At 38.5% G+C, this 17,311-nt stretch overlaps 4 protein-coding genes across 4 annotated transcripts; 1 reads left to right on the top strand and 3 right to left on the bottom strand.

Moving 5' to 3' along the window:
• Positions 1 to 778: 778 nt before the first annotated feature.
• LOC110059402 (modulator of smoothened protein-like) lies at positions 779 to 6,674 on the bottom strand. Its single transcript, XM_020766087.2, has 3 exons — positions 6,541 to 6,674; positions 3,062 to 3,274; positions 779 to 1,990 (listed from the first exon to the last, which is right to left on the bottom strand). Exons 1-3 carry the CDS (start codon positions 6,641 to 6,643, stop codon positions 1,800 to 1,802), a joined length of 507 nt encoding a protein of 168 aa, XP_020621746.2. The 5' UTR covers positions 6,644 to 6,674; the 3' UTR covers positions 779 to 1,799.
• A 257-nt stretch (positions 6,675 to 6,931) lies between these two features.
• LOC110059401 (G patch domain and ankyrin repeat-containing protein 1-like) lies at positions 6,932 to 10,446 on the top strand. Its single transcript, XM_020766086.2, has 2 exons — positions 6,932 to 7,946; positions 9,205 to 10,446. The coding sequence occupies exons 1-2, from the start codon at positions 7,067 to 7,069 to the stop codon at positions 9,480 to 9,482; spliced, it is 1,158 nt and encodes a 385-aa protein (XP_020621745.2). The 5' UTR covers positions 6,932 to 7,066; the 3' UTR covers positions 9,483 to 10,446.
• Positions 9,612 to 14,197, bottom strand: LOC110059400 (decapping and exoribonuclease protein-like). The gene is made up of 3 exons (XM_020766085.2): positions 13,631 to 14,197; positions 11,928 to 12,294; positions 9,612 to 11,024 (listed from the first exon to the last, which is right to left on the bottom strand). Exons 1-3 carry the CDS (start codon positions 14,017 to 14,019, stop codon positions 10,581 to 10,583), a joined length of 1,200 nt encoding a protein of 399 aa, XP_020621744.2. The 5' UTR covers positions 14,020 to 14,197; the 3' UTR covers positions 9,612 to 10,580.
• A 1,585-nt stretch (positions 14,198 to 15,782) lies between these two features.
• On the bottom strand, positions 15,783 to 17,299 carry LOC110059406 (uncharacterized). The gene has a single exon (XM_020766091.2). The coding sequence runs from the start codon at positions 17,288 to 17,290 to the stop codon at positions 16,175 to 16,177; it is 1,116 nt and encodes a 371-aa protein (XP_020621750.2). The 5' UTR covers positions 17,291 to 17,299; the 3' UTR covers positions 15,783 to 16,174.
• Positions 17,300 to 17,311: the final 12 nt, after the last annotated feature.

Here is a 17,311-nt window from a genome sequence, read left to right as displayed (position 1 = left end):
TTGCACGTTGTCATCATTTGACTACAACTAACAGAATTCCTTTAGTTTTTTCTTTATTATCTAAAAATTGAATTCCCAGTGGTGTGTAAATATCAATTTCCCTAATAAGCATAAGAAACCGAAAAGGTGAAGGATTTTGGTAGTTGTAGTCAAATGACACCATCATCCAAGTTGCCTATTACCAGTAGCTTTGCAGTGTGTTGGGAAAACATTGGAAAGAAGAAAGTCTTGGAATAGTATTGGCTCATCTTGAGTATCTGCTCCAAAGTCATATTTGACAGGTGCCATTCCAGAAAATTATTCAGACCCCCAAGGAAGGTCACTGGAAATTTCTAGGTGGAGCAAGGTCTCCAAGCCCCACAAGGAGCTATTTCAAGAGAAATGGTGGTGTTTCGTTTCCGGAATGATTAGCCTGTTTGGGGATTTGGTGAGAGCTGCATTTTAAAACAAGCTGCATATGAAGGCCACGGGGATTATTACTTGCATAACACTCCTTTCACAGGGTTGTTTTTGAATAACTGAGCAAGCATCTTGACAATTATTCCTTCTTTTAGCATGAGGCAACTGTTAAAGTGGTGTGCTGTGCATGACTACTAAACAGTTACCAAAAATGATAAGAGACCAGTCACCAGTTCCGAGAATTTAACTTGCTGGCAAAACCCCCTACAGAGATTGCTTGCCCAATAATTTATAATGGCAATGCAAATGTGGCAGCTATAACAATAAGGCCTAATGACATCACTGCTGTGCATGTAAAGCAATGAAAGCAACCAGACCATAGTTTTCAGCAATTTATTATTTAATTTTGTAGAGTACTGCTACTGAAAAGGAATAAGTGCATCAAATTATTATAATTATCTTTCAAATTACAATACTGTGGTTCATACAGTAAGGAAGTCGTCATGAAAGACAATAAAAATGTTATTAACAGTCATACATACAAAAAGTAATACATCAGTTGCAAGCACAAAATAATTACATAGAAAAATTAAGCACAATTTTTTCTAAGTTTGGCTTAGACCTTATCATGTGGTATTTGTGGTATACAGGATATGCCCATAATTATCAGGCTAGGTACACGTACATGCTGATGTTTAGCATAGTTTTAGTTTCAGACATGGTGTCTCAATACTTTCAAAAACAAAATATTTACAGGTGGCAGAATAATTATGGTATCTACAATTTTAAATTCATAATTTTCCTGCTTCAATTAGTCTCAAATATAATCATTACTCAAGCTGAATTGAGGGGAATTAAGCTTCAAATTCACTGCAACCTTGAAAATATAGCTACCTAGATACCACATTTGAACATTGATGTATTTGGTGTGTAAGAGGTATCCTTTACAAAGGATTACATCCATGGATGCATGTAAATATACAACAAAGGGAATATTTAGAATTGATTCATACTACAGTACCAGCTGTGAAACTAAGTGCACATTGCAATTTTTTCTATCAATATTATTTACAATGATAATTATCAGAGAACCATTGTCCTACATCAAAATAACTCCCTTATTACTCTTTAGACCAAAAGAAAGGTCTACTCACAAGAAGAAGGTCTACTCACAATTGGATTGATTTTGCTGATAGACTCCCATTATTTTGAGAAATTTGCCCATGGTCAGGGCTACAAATACTCCTTATCTTGTATCCATGGAGTACATGTTGTAATGCAATATTATTATCTTATTTACAACTACACATCTAACTATATCTTAAAATTTACACAGTTCTCTTAGTAAAGTTACCACAGAAATCTATTAACTGCTCACTCTTGATATTCTATTTTCTTAATCACCGAAGCAGGAGTGGACAAACTTTAAATATAAAAAGTTCCGAAGCAATTGTAAAAACTATACAAAATATGTAAAGAAAGAATGAAGGTCCAACATTAGTGCCTTGTGGAAGCTTGTATGGTTTGCCACCAATTTCAGGCATTTGAAATCCCATTGGGAATGTCAGGGCAGCCAGGCAGAACACAATCACTGAAAGGAAAAAGATTGTTGCTAAAATGAAATAGATTGTTATGAGAATAAAAGGCAAAAGCTAAAATTATCTAGAAAAGGCCACAAGGGCAGTAACTTGTAGTTTGTACATTTACTAAGTAATCCCATTACCAGACTGAACAGAATGATATATATACTCATCAAAGTAGGGATAGAATCTGCACAATGGCTCAGGATTGGTGCTAATTCAGCGGACAGGTTACAACACTGTAAACACTGAGGCCTTCCAAGAGGGTGGCCATGTCGTCATGTCACATCCTTCCATGTACTGATGTCACCTAACCAGCGGAAGCTGTCATTGTCGGTTTTCTGCATGAAGCTATATGTCGCTGTCACTACAAGGTTGATGTTTTTAGAGTTCATTCAGTGGAAAAGCACACAGGTTTCTGACATTTACAGACTTAACAAGAGAATACAATTTCTGAATATAGGAAAAAAGTCCAAAGGGGACAGTGTCACTGTCTTTTTCTAGTGCTTCTTGGCTCACTGTGGAATTTTAGTGGCAAATTTGATTTGCTTGTTGTTGATTAGACATTCCTGTGTCGCTGGTTTTCAGGGTAGTGTTGCTTGTCGCTTTTACCACTTGGAAGGCCTCAACTCTTAGTTGATCGTCAACTTGAAGTTGATAAAGGCAAGATAACAGAAATTATAGCAAATTTGCAAAAGCTCACTTTTTAAGTGACAGCCCTGGCTTCCTTCATCTGACCAAACTGAATGATTAATAAATTGTGAGTTATGGGTGTGTGTTTATATGGTGTATAGAGTTAGGTACTTAACACTATATATTAAAGGAAGCAGTAATGGAGAATACAAAGGTGTTCTTATTCCTGATATCATTTTTGCTTTGATGAAAGGAGAAAGCTTTAAATGGAAGGATCTGAATTGATGTCTATCTAACTATGCTAGCATAGTAACTCTGAAAATGTCTACTAAATGAATAAGGGAAAGAAGTTTTTGCAAGGAAAAAATGGCCTCAAGAAACATGGAAAAAAGTGAAGATGTTTTCTATAATATCATGGTGTGCTCAGACTTGGATAGGCTATAACTTACTTCCAATAAAAACAATCCACTTGGCTGCATCAACAATGGATGGTTTCCAAGGTGATACCAGTAATAAAAAGCATGTGAGAGTTAAAGCCACCACACCCAGAATCATGAACATGAGTGTGGCCAGCCATTCTCGAGGCAAGTCAGGAGTAACACAAACTTCTGGCTGACCATCTGACTTCTGACACATGACGGTAAGACCAAGTCGAACAGACCCTAGTAAAGACAGGACACAAGGATCAAAATTTATAACTACCACACTATTAGAAATACCTAACTTGATGGTTGGTTGTCCCAGGCTTTGTGAGTGAATTTTAAGTGGGAGACACAGAGTTTATAGTTAGCTCACCGGACTCTAAAATTGCCCAGTAAGGGTTAGAGCCCTGTGTGGATTCATGTTATGCTGTATCATCAATGGTTGGTCGTCGCTTTGTGAATGGCTGTTCTGCAGAAAGCCTTGTTGTAAATTAGCGATTCCCTGGGGTCCCCCTCCTAGTAGGAGTTTTGCACGCATGCGCAGTAAGACCTGTTGTTCGACCATGAGGTTGCGAGTTGTTGGCCATGTTGAAAAGTGTACACGTTTATCTCCTCGGAAATTAAAATGTTGTATGTTCTAAAGACTGAACTTTTTTCCTGACCATTGAACCTGGGACATACGGAACAATGGCTTTTAATGAATCACTTTCTAAGATGACTTCCAGTCTGTACTACACACTCTAGAGAGTTTTGTTTGTGCTTTTTTGTTTTGTTTCATGTAAGACATCACAAAATGTAAACATTTTGCTACTATTTACATGAAGTAAATTTTAAATTTTCATTTTGGATGTGAAGTGGTCGAAGCTATACATGTATGCTTCATTCTTTCTTATATCACTTGATGAAACAACTTCACAGCTGCAAAAATCAATGAAGCTGTTGGAAAAAGAATTGAAAGACCTCAGAGATAAGGTATGTGGTTTGTAGCGTATAACATCAATAATTTGCATTCCATCGAGCGAGACATAATGTTTTTAAACATTAAGGTGCTGAGACTGTGCAGTACCAATTAGAAATCATCTTTAAGAGTGAATGACTTTTAAGAGGAAGGAACAGTTAATAGCCTGCTGGATGCTAAGATTGCCCAATAAGGGTTAGAGCCCTGCTTGGATTCATGGTATGGTGTGTTCTTATTAAAAGTATTTGACTCAATGGTTAGTCATCCCTTTTTGAATAATGTGTAAGTTAAAGACACATCTAGTTGATAGCCTGCTGGATGCCAAGATTGCCCAGAAAGGGTTAGAGCCCTGCTTGGGCTCATGATACAGTCAAACCTCGATTATCCGTACCTCGATTATTGGGATTTCTTGATTATCCGGACTTTTTCTCTAGTCCCAATTTTGTCATGAATATTTATAAGTGATGATCAAGATCCGTAGCAATATTCTTTTTAAAATTAATAGCATTAAAAAGTGCAGTTGGGGTACAGTTCTACCTTACATGGGCTACATAGGTATATACGCCACCAAAGGGTATGGTTTTCCAGCCATTAATAATTGGTCAGAAATAGGGTATCGATTGTGGCCATTTTGGTCTCAAACGGAGTATGGTTTTTGCACTGTAGTGTTGAATTGGGTATCTTTTTTAGATGAAGCTATCCAACCTAATAAAAGCATATTAACGGTCTGAACTTAGTAGGTCAGGTCCTAAATAAGGTATCAAATTTTTGGTCAGGTCATAAAATAGGGTAGGGAAAATTGTAGATTTTGGTCTTTAATAGGATAAGGGTTTTGGGAAGCAGCTGCACACCCCCACTCAATTTTTCTCGGAGTACTTCCCCAGAGTGAATCTTTCCTCGAGGTGTACATTAAATGGATATTGCCAAATTAATGCTGGTAACGAGCAACCCTACAAAAAAGTGGCATCCTAATTAAAGGGGGAGCAGAAATATTATACACACTCCTGGGCCGAGTTGTTCAAAGCCCGATTAAGCTAACCTAGGATTAGCCAGAATTTTGATTTCATTTTTGTACATTTTTGGTGAGGTTTTCTGTTTATGTTGTTTGCCCTTCTCTTCTGAGCTTTTCAAACTACAGAAAACATAAGCAGTGAAAAACATTTCTGTAGAAGAAAAATTGTTACTTTGGTTTACTTTTAATCCCGGATTAGCGTTAACCAGGTTTCGAACAACCCGGCCCTGGTGGCTAAATACTGATGAAACCTCAGTTAAACAAGGAGGGGGAGGTCACTCATAGAAACGAGTGCTGTTTTATCAAATCTTTGTTGAAACACACTTAAAGTTTCTTTTTTATTCCCATCAAAAAGTATCATGGAGTCTTGATTTTAAACCATCTAGGGAATGGAAATTTGCATCTAATTAGGACTTAAACAGTCAATGAAATTAATATTTGATGACAACTGATGTCAATCAATATCACTCGATATCAATCAATCTCAATTAATCACTTGATATTGATAATCAATGTGCAATCATACGCAAGATATTGTTTTGATTAAATCTATATATTTGTCATCAGCGATCGAATTTCATTATCAGTCTACCATAATGATTAATCGATCAGTTGAACAACACAGCTTGTCTTTGATTAACAATATTGTGGAGGCTGGTTTTCCCTGGCGCATAAACATAAGCTGACATACACATACACAGTAAGTTGTTGATAATTAACAACTTTTGTTAGCAAAATTTCCTAAAGGAAAGGCTTTACTCAGCAGCACTGTATGGTCAGTTGATGATTCCAAGACCACTTTTAAGTTATTATTGATTGGCCATTAATTAGCTGATACCAATCAATGCTAATAACCTATTGTATGGCCAGCTTGCTAGGCAGGCAAGATGACCCAAATCCAGCACTGTGATTGGCTGCCCAAGCCCACCTGGGATTACGCACTGTCCCCCAAGAAAAAATTTGTTCTTTATCCCATTTAATAAACCCATCATTGACCAAGCACCATCTCTATCCACAAACAAGCAAAGAAAGAACATGGCCAATATCCTGCCATCTTGACCTTGCACTTGGTCAATAACACATAAATCCATTGATTGACATTGATTGATCAATTTGTTTTCAGATGAACGATTTTCATCAATGTTCATTGATTTCAGGTCTTGTTCGAAGAATCGAGAACTTCGAAAAATCAAGGGTTTGGAATATCAGGATTGCACTGTATTATATGGGTACTCAAGAGTACTCGGAAAGTTGCCAAACGTGCACGGTCAGTTGCATAGCAATCTCAAGATGAAAACTGTTGGCGCCATGAGAAGAGGCTTGAAGGAAGCCTACAATTTCCCAGAATCAGTTTACCTCCTAGTAAGCTTTCAGTCATTAAAGTGAATGCTTGGTAAATTGTGAAATTAATCACAAATGAAAAGGGTACACACTTGTTTAAAATCTTACAACTTATCCAATTACTACATTAAACTTAGCTTATTCTGCCCATAAATGAGCTTAATTTTGAGCCAATAATTACACGTAGAAACTCACCAGCAAAGTCCATCACAACCCATTCTGGAGTTGCCAACGACGCTATGGCGAATACATCGGCCGCAAAACATAAAAATCCCCCAACAATTACAAATTTATCCATGCTGTCTGTATGTGCGCTATCGACACGAATATATCACTGTGTTTGCTGTCTCGTTTAGACAGACTGCGCAATGACGTAGGTAGAATCGACCCAAAATCAATCTGCTGGAATATCAAATGATTCAGACAAATTTCTCCGCATCACTAGGCCTTTCACAGTTGTTAAAAGATGTTCACTCTTTTATCCTTCGGGTGAAAATAGTCCCAAATGCGTGGATTTAAAACCGGAATATCGAAGCCAACATACGCTTCTCAAACATTCGTAGATGCTTCCGTTTAGCTTGGGAACCAATTTGATGACGTTTGCGACGTCACGCAAGATGGCGGACAAATCGTCGTGGTACATGGTGCCGTTGCAGAGCAAACCGGCTCTTTTGTTTCGTTCAGGAAACGCTACTGATGCTCATTAGTAAGACTTAGAGAAATGTACCGTCCATCTTATTTTTTACAGAGGTTTGTCTCGCCGAAAGAAGGCAAGGATGTTATATTCAACTCAAAGAAGGGAAAAACAAACTGCGATCGACATGGAAACATGTCGGGCGAGGAAGCCAAAACATTTTATGAAACCGTCCTGTCTTCACCTAGTTCTGATATGCAACGTACTTTCGCTTTAAAGACCCATACTGGAGAACAAGATAATTCAAAGAAGAGGAGAAGTGACAAACTGAATACCTTTGATAGTTCATCAACTCAAACTGTAGGTGATTTGAACACGACAAAACCTCGTCTTAGAATTAGATCAAGATCTCAGAAACTGCCTGTACCTTCCTCCCCGAATCACAGGTTAGTGAACAAGTTTTTGAAAAATGCTCAGGAAGGAAATTTAAGACAAGTCCAAGAACTCCTATCGGATAATAGTAGTATAGATATCAATGTGTGTGACCAATATTCCTGGACTGCCTTGATGTGCGCTTCGCATGATGGCCAGATTCACATTGTTAGATATTTGTTGGAGAAAGGAGCTTTGTGGAGACGTCACAAGGATTTACAGGGAAGAACAGCATTAGACCTGGCTAAACTTGCTGGCCACTTTGATGTGGTAGAACTTCTTAAATCCTTCAGTGGTCAGGCTAAATCCAAACACAACAAAATCCGCAAAGAATCATGCCCTTCCAAAAACAATAAGACAAAATTCTGGTGTTCTATATGTGAGCAAGAGTTTACAGATGGTATGAAGATACATGAGGGTTCAACCGTGCACTTGTTTAACATACAGCGCAAGCCTCAAAGAACATTTTACTATATACCAGAAGGCAATGTTGGTTATCAAATGATGTTAAAGTCTGGTTGGAATGAAGACCAAGGTTGGTGACGATTTGTTTTTGCAAATGGTAGTTTTTGAACAAAAAGAGCATTAGTTTGGCAGATTTAATTCTTCCAAAGTTGACGTCTTGGGCTTTGCTCACACTTGGTGCTCAAGTACTGGTGCCCGGGCACCAGCGCAAAATAGTGTTGCATTCAGACACTGGTACTCCAAGCATCCAAGTACCATATGCACTGTGTCCAAATTCTAGTGTGAGTACTTGGAAAAAAGGTTAGTATCCAGTGAGAATCATACTTGGGCACCATGCTCAAGGACTAAGTGTGAACATAGCCTTAGTCAGATCTAACAGCACATTTTTCAGCATGTGATAAGCCACATGAAGTATAAATAAAAAATAATGGTTACTGGGAAGAGATGTTTTGGAGTCTGGACCATGTTGCAATGGTCTGTTTATATGTGGATAGTTAGGAGGTGCTTACATACAATGGAAACAGGTCATTTTGCCCTAAGTCTGTTTCGCCCCAGGTCGTTTCGCCCCAACTCAAAGTCGTTTCGCTCCACCTCAAAGTTGTTTCGCCCCAACTTAAAGTCTTTTCGCCCCAACTTTAAAGTCGTTTCGTTTAAAGTAACTTGAAATGTATTTACAAATTACTAGAGAAATAAAATGTCACCTTTGTAAGATGAGGTCGTTAGTGACATTTTAAATTGTTCATTTCACTCTCCCCAATCCCTCTTTACCACCCACGCCATGTTGATGATGTGCCGGTTGATCGATGGCTGATCGTATTTGTAAAACTTACATGTAATAAACCTTCCATGCCTGTTACCTGTAGAGTATCAAATGCCATTTAAACCTTTTTATTAAACATTAATGTGGTTAAAGTGCCATTGAGTCTAAATGTATTTGTTTGATTACGCACATAGATCAGAAGTGTTGTTGCACTCTCACAGCAACAAAGTCAAACAAAGTCCGTTGATCGATGTTGGGATCAAGTGCGCAAGATGTTTGCATGTAATGTGCATAGTATTCAATGATGTCGTCGGGAAGATGAGAAGGGGTCTCAACAGTGCTTGTTTTGGTCAAGTTAACCATTTATTGCTTTCTAAATCGTTTGAAAGAACTTCGGGCGAAATGACTTTGAGTTGGAGTGAAACGACTTGGGGCGAAACAGACCTGGGACGAAACGACTGTAATTCCGTACAACGGTAGCCCCAAATGATTACAATTTAATTTGACCCTAATCAGTCTCACCTTTTGCGATTATCACTTAGACCAGACATTTTTCCTTTCATCATAGGTTTAGGTCCAGATGGAGTGGGACGGAAATACCCAGTTAAGACAGTCCTTAAGAGAGATCGGTTGGGGCTTGGAAGCAAGGGAAGTCAACAAGCAAGAGTTACACACTTCGGTCCAAATGATCACAGTGCTGTGAAGAGAAGAAAAGTTCTGACCAAAGAGGGAGAAAAGAAAGAAGTTACTGGTAGTAAGAAAATGAGAAGATGGGAAAAGCTAGCCAAAGAAAAGAAAGAGAAGAACTGGGAGAGAAATATGAGGATATATATGAACTCAGAATAAGTTTTTTATAGACCTTTTTCAATAACAAGAGCCCAAAATGGTCAAATTCCAGAAATAAATGAGGGGAAAAGATGCTATAAACTTGCTGTAAACAAAGATAAGTGAATTTTATTCAAAATGACCAGAACATTGCAATAAAATAATTTATTAAAGCATCAAATGTTTTCTATGTTTAAAATGTCAATAAAGCATCATAACATCAGTAGCAATCTACAACATTAAGTGTATAGGAAAAGCTTAAAAATCATCTAACCAATGAATTTTTCTCAGCCTGTTTGATTTTCAAGGCCTCCATGTAAATTTTACTCTTCGAATAAGCCAATGCTCATGTGCTGAGAGACTTTATTTAATATGTGTTTTAACAACTGTCATCTGTTCCTGGCTTTGTGATTGTGGAGAGAATGAGCAAAATGCCATAGTTCAAAAAATGGGAAACAACAGAGTGTGTTTTTATGTGTGAGCTGCCTTTTTCTTGCGTGTCTACTCTACAGTCCAAGTTCTTGAGCCAGGGCTGTAGCTATAATCGGCGACACAATCAGTTGACACACTGTCTTTCAACAGTACTTTTAGTGCACCAAATAACACGACTCTTTCTATCGCACAGTAAATTACTGTGGAAAAGACCCTGCTCCCCATTCAATGTTGTTTGTTTGTAGCTTAAGATCACGGCAATTGCCACACAACATTGTTTGGGGACAAGGGGGATTGAAAGGACAAGCTAGGAGGGCAAAAATGGATCACAGTGATGAAATAGGGGTTAAAAGGGTGAATGTGTCAACAATTTTGTTGCCGATTGTAGTAACGGGCAAACCAAGGTACTTGTCTCAGTCATTTGTTCCATTTTTGTTGTTTTATAGTGATCATAAACACCCTAAATACATAGGAGGACAATTAAATAATAATAAATAAAATAATAACTATAAAAGTTTTATTAGCAAATCCAAAATAAAAATTGACTCTTCTACATGTATGCAATTTAACCTTGAACATTGCCTCAGTTATAATTTTTTCTGGCTATGGCCCTGTGATTGGTTCACTACAATCCAAAAGTTTCTTTTGCTCATAACCAGTGACATCAAGCACCATCAGTCATTATTGTCAAGGAGAGGCAACATTTCCAGAGCTTTCCAAATACCAGTCTGGTAGGACATGATGAGATCCGTCTGACAACTCAGAAACAGTTATTTCCTCAAAGGGATGTTTCCAAGAGAACATATAAACAACACCTGGACCGTTCTTCACAACCACTGATTTCATCCAAGTGAGAAACCTGTCCAGAAGGTTCAGACAAACAGAGGAGTCCCACAGCCCCTCTTCATCTCGAACGAGTCTTGGTATGGCTAGGGTGTTGTATGTTTGAAGTTCTTTGACCTGGCCATCATGATCTCTGAAGCCACAGATGATTTTTGGAACACCTGCAAGGTATGACTGGGCCCACCACTTGATCAGCTTGTAGCGTTTGAAGTTCTGGTGGTGATGGTAATGGTGAGGCTTTAGGGAGGTCTTCAACTCTATGTAGTTTGCTGGGGCTTCTTCATCTTCCTAGTGAGGATAAAACACTGAAATGTTAGGCATTGGACACATGTAGCCTTGTGAACCCGCAGCCCCCTCTACTGCTTCAATATTTTAACAAGAACCTCCCCCTTCCTAAAATGGTAGCAAAGGACCATTTTAAGTAGGCTTGATACCAGCCGGTGGTGATTCAGGGAATGAGCCCATGAGGAACACAAGCAGACTCAAGCAAGGGAAATTGGGCCTACATCTCAGGAAGAGGAGAAATTGTACTATGCAAATATTATTCAGTCACCATGTTTGTTTATTTATTTATTTTTTACTTTATTTTTCCCCTGTTCATAGAAGAACATCATCATAATAAAAATTAATTAAAATTTATGAAATCAAATGACCAAAAAGTAAAAATTTAGTCATTTTTAACATCTCCAGCATCTATTTTCATAAGGAGTAAATTATTTTTCATTTGAAATAAGTTCTTCTCCCTATTTATTTATGGTAACCCACCCCTCTCTCAAGAGACTTAAAAAAATCTAATAGGCCCTGTCACCAGGGTAATTAAGGAGTTGTGATAGGCAAAGTCAGTATACAAGCCAGGTGGCCCATCATGCTGGCGCTTTCCTCTGGTTTCAGTAGCATGAAGCAACTAGGAGTTTTCTACTCCCCGCTGGATGGGATATTAGTCTATTGCAGGGTTACCACCAGCATAAAGTTTGCCGGTACCCATTTATACACCTGGGTGGAGAGGCTAGAGGCACTGTGAGAGTTAAGTGTCTTGCCCAAGAACACAACACAATGTCCCTGTCTAGGACACCAACCCGGATCATTCGATGCAGAGGTATACCCACCAACCATGAGACCACCACGCCTACCATCCTTTTATGATGGTACCTTCAAACTGTGACCAACTTCTCTACAGATCAAAAAACAAACCTTAGCACAGCAGTCCACTTCAGCTCCAAACACCAAAGAATGGCCACCAAGCCTGGTTCTGATAACAGTGATAAATGCCTCACTGTCATTACAAGGACACCTTTCTCTTGTTGCCCCATTGTTTTGACGACTCTTGTCCACTGGTGATGTAACATAGCTTTCAAAGTTATAACCCCAGTAACACATCTCCTTCTGTCTTTCATCCATCTTTGTACGTCTTTCTTTGTTTTCCTCTGTTTCTACCTCACTGATATAGATGGTTTCATTGTGAAGTGTTGCTGCCATCTGCCATGATTCCCTTGTCTCGTAAGGTGTGCACATGATCTTTGTCAAGTGCCCTCTCCATGTTATGAAATCTGTGTGTAAGCTGAGGAGTAAGTATACATAATAAATTGCATGAATACAAATGTGCAGTTCGAGAAAATATCCATACAACCCCCAGAGAAGGGATTGGAATTTCCTGGTGGTTGGGGGATGGGGGGGGGGGGGGGGGGGGGGTCTGTAAGACCAAAACATGTGAAAAATGTATTATGTTTAATTGGAATTTCCAGAGGGGTGGGAGGTCTTAGAAGTAATCCTTTCCATGGGGGAGGTATGGATATTTTCTGGAACTACACAATGTAAGTAAGGGTTTAAATTGCATGAGCCTTTAGGCGGGTAGAAATGTAAAAACTTTTCAAAAATCATGAGTTGTGTAAATCCTTAATATTACTGCTTGAGCTTTCATATTTAAGACGTTTATAGTGTGACTGAGAAAATCGTGAATGTACATGTCAATTTGCACTGCAATGCAAATTAAAAATTAATGATAAATTAGCCAGCACTCAACCAATCACAATGAAGTAATTTTATCAGTCATGAATAAAGTTACCAATTGAAAGTTAAAACAGGGTTGATCTAGCATTAAGTGTAAATAAAAAATACTTTTTTGATTCTACTCTGCATAATGCTTGCTCCAGTAAAAACACTTAATATTTTTTCTTGTGTTTTACACAAAATTACGTCTCTCCTAATTGTGAATGAGATGAATTATGTTCACTGAAAATTTTCTGGAAAGGAAAGTAAAATAAGAGGATACAAAGTCTCATTACCAATAATTAAGAAATAGAAAATATGTACCGTGTTTGTACCGAGTTACAGAAACATGGGTGGAAGTTTGGGAGAACGAGAAATGCTGTGGGAACACGAGCCGCAGGCGAGTGTTTCCACAGTGCACGTGTTTTCTTAGGACTGTTTTCTAATTGGTAAATAATAACAACCAAATAATCTCAATAACAATATTGACCTTGTTTAACTTAAAAGCCATTTCTGAAAAATGCAGAGGCATATTCAATCACAAGGAGGAACGAAAAGAGTATGTGTGACATGCAATTTTGTTACTGGACACTTTGTTACTACGCACCTTAGCTGCACACACTCCAATTTGATGAAAGACAGGACGTACATGCTGATAACTAATCAGAATCAAGAATTTTGTTGTAGTTAAGATTGGATGTACCAATTTCAAGAGGGCCCTTATTATGAAAGCGGTCATTAAAGGGGGCATTCATCCGCTGAGGGCACATATTTGTTACAAAGCCAAATCCAACATACACGTTTATGTCTTATAAAACAGTATGACCCTGTGCTTAAGTCGAGGCCAGGTGTAAGGGAGGGGAGGGAGAGAGTGACTATGGAACTTTCTGCCTAATATTTGCTTTTACCTCGAAGGAGGTTTACCGCTTGGAAAACTTTTCGCTGTGGGACTTTGAATGATTTCAAATTTACTCCTGTGACGGTCGACCCACTGCAACAAGTGCTCCAAACCTTCTTTTTCATCTTCGTTTCTTTTAACAAAATCTTTGTACCCGGCACGAAGGTCGAAGTCTATATTATGCGGAGGACGAAAATATCTCAGCTGTCGCTTGTCGTCGTGAAAACCTCTATTATTGTCGAGGGAGAAGCAACCGACTTCAACAGGTTGTCGATAGAAAGGAAGTCTTCCTCGAAAAGCTTCTATAGGTGAGACAGTAAAGGTTTTCTCCGTTTCTGGGCTATCTTTACGAGGTTTCTTTGATATGATAGCTTCTGATTCATCTGAAGCACGTTTCATAGTTATCTTTTAGCCTGTTTTTTCCGCCTAGTTTCTTCGTAGCTGGGTTTGGAGATTTAATCAGCCATTTTGTAGCTTGGAACGGAAAGGATCATGGTCAATGAAAGCAGTACTCACCAGGGGTGAGGGGTAAGGGCGGTAAAATGGGTAGGAATGCTCCCTGCCCCGACTCTAGAAAAATGGAAACAAACAGCTATCTCCGGGTGGGGGGCACTGCCATATATGGGCTATATAGGTATGTGCCACTGTGAAGGGTATGGTTTTTGTTCCGTTAATATTTGAACAATTAACATTTGATTGTCGTTTGATTTAGTAAATAGCTTTGATTGACATTTAGTTACGTACCCGATACGGTCAACTGACCTTTGAGCTCGGATAAGGTAGTTTTTCACAGACGTTTTCAAAAGAACACATGTTTGTTGCTGACCTGTTTCGCTAACCCGTTTTCTGCTGTTTTTAAATCTGTATTATCTGATTGCTGACCTGGACAAACCGTAAAACAATCTGATTGGATATCGTCAAAGAAGTAAGTGTTTAGTACTGTAACTCAGGCCTTTAACATTGTAATTTAGGTTTGTGTTTATATTCTGATCGTCTGTCATCTTAGTTTCTCAGTGAAATTTTGTATTACTTCTTTAGATGGAATAATCTTGGAATAAATTATACGATTGGCGTAACCCGGTTAGATTGCCTGCTTGGTTTTAAGGAACCAGTTTTCAAGTAGTTTACTCTAGGATAGGGTATATAAATCAGAGTGTTTGGGTCTAGAATAGGGTATCATTTTTCCCAAAACTGACTAGTTGGTTGAAGATTTCATCTAGACTAAGGAAACCAGGAATTGCCACTCAAAAATATGAAAAAAAATCAAATCGGCAAGTTTAAATTTAAGTAAATCAGCCGCAATAGTGTCGATAGATGGGGGATTTGGGGAGTTTACTCTAGTATAGGGTAGCAAAATTCAGCTGAACTAGCTCTGGTATAGGCTAAGGGTTCCAGGGTCCCAGCGGCACATACCTATATAGCCCATATATGGCAGTGCCCCCCCCCAGGGGGTTATCTCAGGTAGAAACTATGAAATTGCCTCACATACAAGTTGAACTATATAAATTTGTAAGAAAAATGTGGTAACCAGCAATAAGGGCTGTAATCTGCTACTGTAGCTGAACTCAAGGAGAAGCATTCAGACCAAAAACATCGGCGATATCCTGGAGAAAGTGACGTAAAAATCAAATGGGAAGGAAGTCAAGAGAAGCTAGATTACAGGGTAATGAAAAATGGATCAAACTTGAGTGGTGGCGAAGACAGTTAATCTACTTGAAGACAAGAAAACTGTTGTTTTTCATAAAGCGATGACCAACATAAACCCTTTTCATGAATGTCTGCCAATTTTCAATTCATTTGTGTGCATTAAAATTAGCCTTACTGACCTTGTTTGAGTCTAATTTCTTTTGAATTATCAACTTAAAAATGAGGCCAGTAAGGCTAATTTTAATGCTCATAAAAGAATATATAATAAGCAGCCATTTCTTCAAAAAGGAACTAAGAAAAATGGACAATTTTAACAATTGCCCTAAGATTAGACCCAATCTTGGATTATGACAGAATCATTGTTGTGATTGATGAAAGTCAGATCATTGAAGGTCGGAGTCCACAGTCCCTGCTGAACAACAAGGATGAAAAATTCCACCGACTTAATAAACGTATTATTTATCAATTAAGGAGCTCATGAGAAAGATGAGTGTAGTGTCATAGGATGCTTTGCATGAATTTGTTAGTTTTATTTTATTTCAATTGAATCACTTGGCTATTTGCTGCATTTTTTTTAAATGATTACGTTCTTATGTTATAGATGTTAAGAGAGATGCCAGATAAGTAGATAAAATTAGTTTGAAGAAGAGATAACCATGTGTTGATTTACTCAATCCAATTGACAAATAATACTTTAGTATGATAGCTAGCTTCATTATTATAAAATAATGATGTGAAACTAGAACTGTGAGAAACACATGAGATCTATATGTAACTTGGTATACATGGAAGGTATACATGGAATAGGGGCATAGAAGAAAACAAGAACTGGTGCAAAAAAAAAGAAAAAAGAAACATTTCATCTACAAAAAAGTACGTTTTTGAAAAGTAAGACCTGAAAAAACAGTTAGCTTTTGTCTCCACTCTCATCATCTGAAGAAGAATCATAGGCAGAAACAAGTGAAAAGCTTCCTTCATTTTTCTTCCCACCAGTTACCACCATGCCTATGTGTTTTGAGTGTGGTGATTCAGTTATTCTGTTGAGTGAAGCCTGCTCTTTTGACCATTTAATAAGATCAGACAGAGTTTTTGGCTGTGAGTCGCTGGCCGTTCTATAACTCATCATGGCAGGGGACTGAGGTACCTGAGTATCAGATTTGATATTAACTTCTGAATACTGATTATCAGTGTCTGGATAGTAACCTACTGCCTCTCCATTATTTTCTGAGTCACGATCCGGATACCGACGCTTCTGTGGAGGGAGATGGCCTTCCAGGACATCACCTTGGTTACTTAGAGGCCCATCATAGTCCTGTAATATTGCAGTAGCAAGCTTTTCTTTGCTACTTTCCACTTTCCGTTTCTGAATCCAAGGGTTGGGATCATCTGTAGCCCACCTTACATTCAAAATCTCATTGTTCTCCAGAGCTTGATTCTGCATGGCTTCTTTGGCAAATTCCGCATTTGAACGGTTTCTGTAGCGTACAAAAGCCACACCTTTTGAATGCAACACCCTGACGTTATCAATCTCTCCCCACTCTATAAAGTGCTTATAAACAACGGATTGGAGGTCAGACGTCACGGATATCCCGCCAACATAAAGAGTTCTCGCTGTCTGCGGGTCAGCTGAAAAAGAACCCACACCACTCTGGTCGTCTCTAACATGCTCGTGCTTTTCTCGACCAAAGCAGTCTTTCGTTGTTTCTAAATTTGATTCGAACTCGTCCGAAGGTAAAGTGTGAATCCAGGAACAATCGTATCCAAACGGGCAACAACCCCTGGCAAATTTTAAGCAAATGAATGTCCCATCCCATTGTCTTGTACTGCCTTTGGTGATTCCACTATCTTTTGCTATATTACATCGAGTAGTAGCTTGAGTTTTTTCTCTAGAATGACATCTTTCTCCTGCATTCTTGTTATACCAAATGTTGTACGTCGTCCCGCGTGAATTCTCGGATTTTTGCGGACCGACCGGCTGGGAAAGTTGCTTTCTTGCTTTCTTTGTTGTGCTCGCAGCCGCCATCTTGTTTCTTACCGTGAAAGG

Source organism: Orbicella faveolata, unplaced genomic scaffold (assembly GCF_042242905.1).
Source record: "Orbicella faveolata isolate gen_17 unplaced genomic scaffold, um_ofav_v1 contig_2, whole genome shotgun sequence".
Taxonomy (NCBI): domain Eukaryota; kingdom Metazoa; phylum Cnidaria; class Anthozoa; order Scleractinia; family Merulinidae; genus Orbicella; species Orbicella faveolata.
This window is presented reverse-complemented; position numbering and strand designations above follow the sequence as displayed.

Excerpts from the sequence above, each read along its gene's own strand:
- LOC110059402 (XM_020766087.2), bottom strand. The coding sequence starts at position 6,643 with ATGGATAAATTTGTAATTGTTGGGGGATTTTTATGTTTTGCGGCCGAT. Across the intron at positions 3,275-6,540 it reads GGTTGTGATGGACTTTGCTG|GGTCTGTTCGACTTGGTCTT; the intron begins GTGAGTTTCTAC and ends TGTCTTTACTAG. Across the intron at positions 1,991-3,061 it reads GTGGATTGTTTTTATTGGAA|TGATTGTGTTCTGCCTGGCT; the intron begins GTAAGTTATAGC and ends TTTTCCTTTCAG.
- LOC110059401 (XM_020766086.2), top strand. The coding sequence starts at position 7,067 with ATGTACCGTCCATCTTATTTTTTACAGAGGTTTGTCTCGCCGAAAGAA. Across the intron at positions 7,947-9,204 it reads TGGTTGGAATGAAGACCAAG|GTTTAGGTCCAGATGGAGTG; the intron begins GTTGGTGACGAT and ends CTTTCATCATAG.
- LOC110059400 (XM_020766085.2), bottom strand. The coding sequence starts at position 14,019 with ATGAAACGTGCTTCAGATGAATCAGAAGCTATCATATCAAAGAAACCT. Across the intron at positions 12,295-13,630 it reads AGCGGTAAACCTCCTTCGAG|CTTACACACAGATTTCATAA; the intron begins GTAAAAGCAAAT and ends CTTACTCCTCAG. Across the intron at positions 11,025-11,927 it reads AAGTGGACTGCTGTGCTAAG|GAAGATGAAGAAGCCCCAGC; the intron begins GTTTGTTTTTTG and ends TATCCTCACTAG.
- LOC110059406 (XM_020766091.2), bottom strand. The coding sequence starts at position 17,290 with ATGGCGGCTGCGAGCACAACAAAGAAAGCAAGAAAGCAACTTTCCCAG.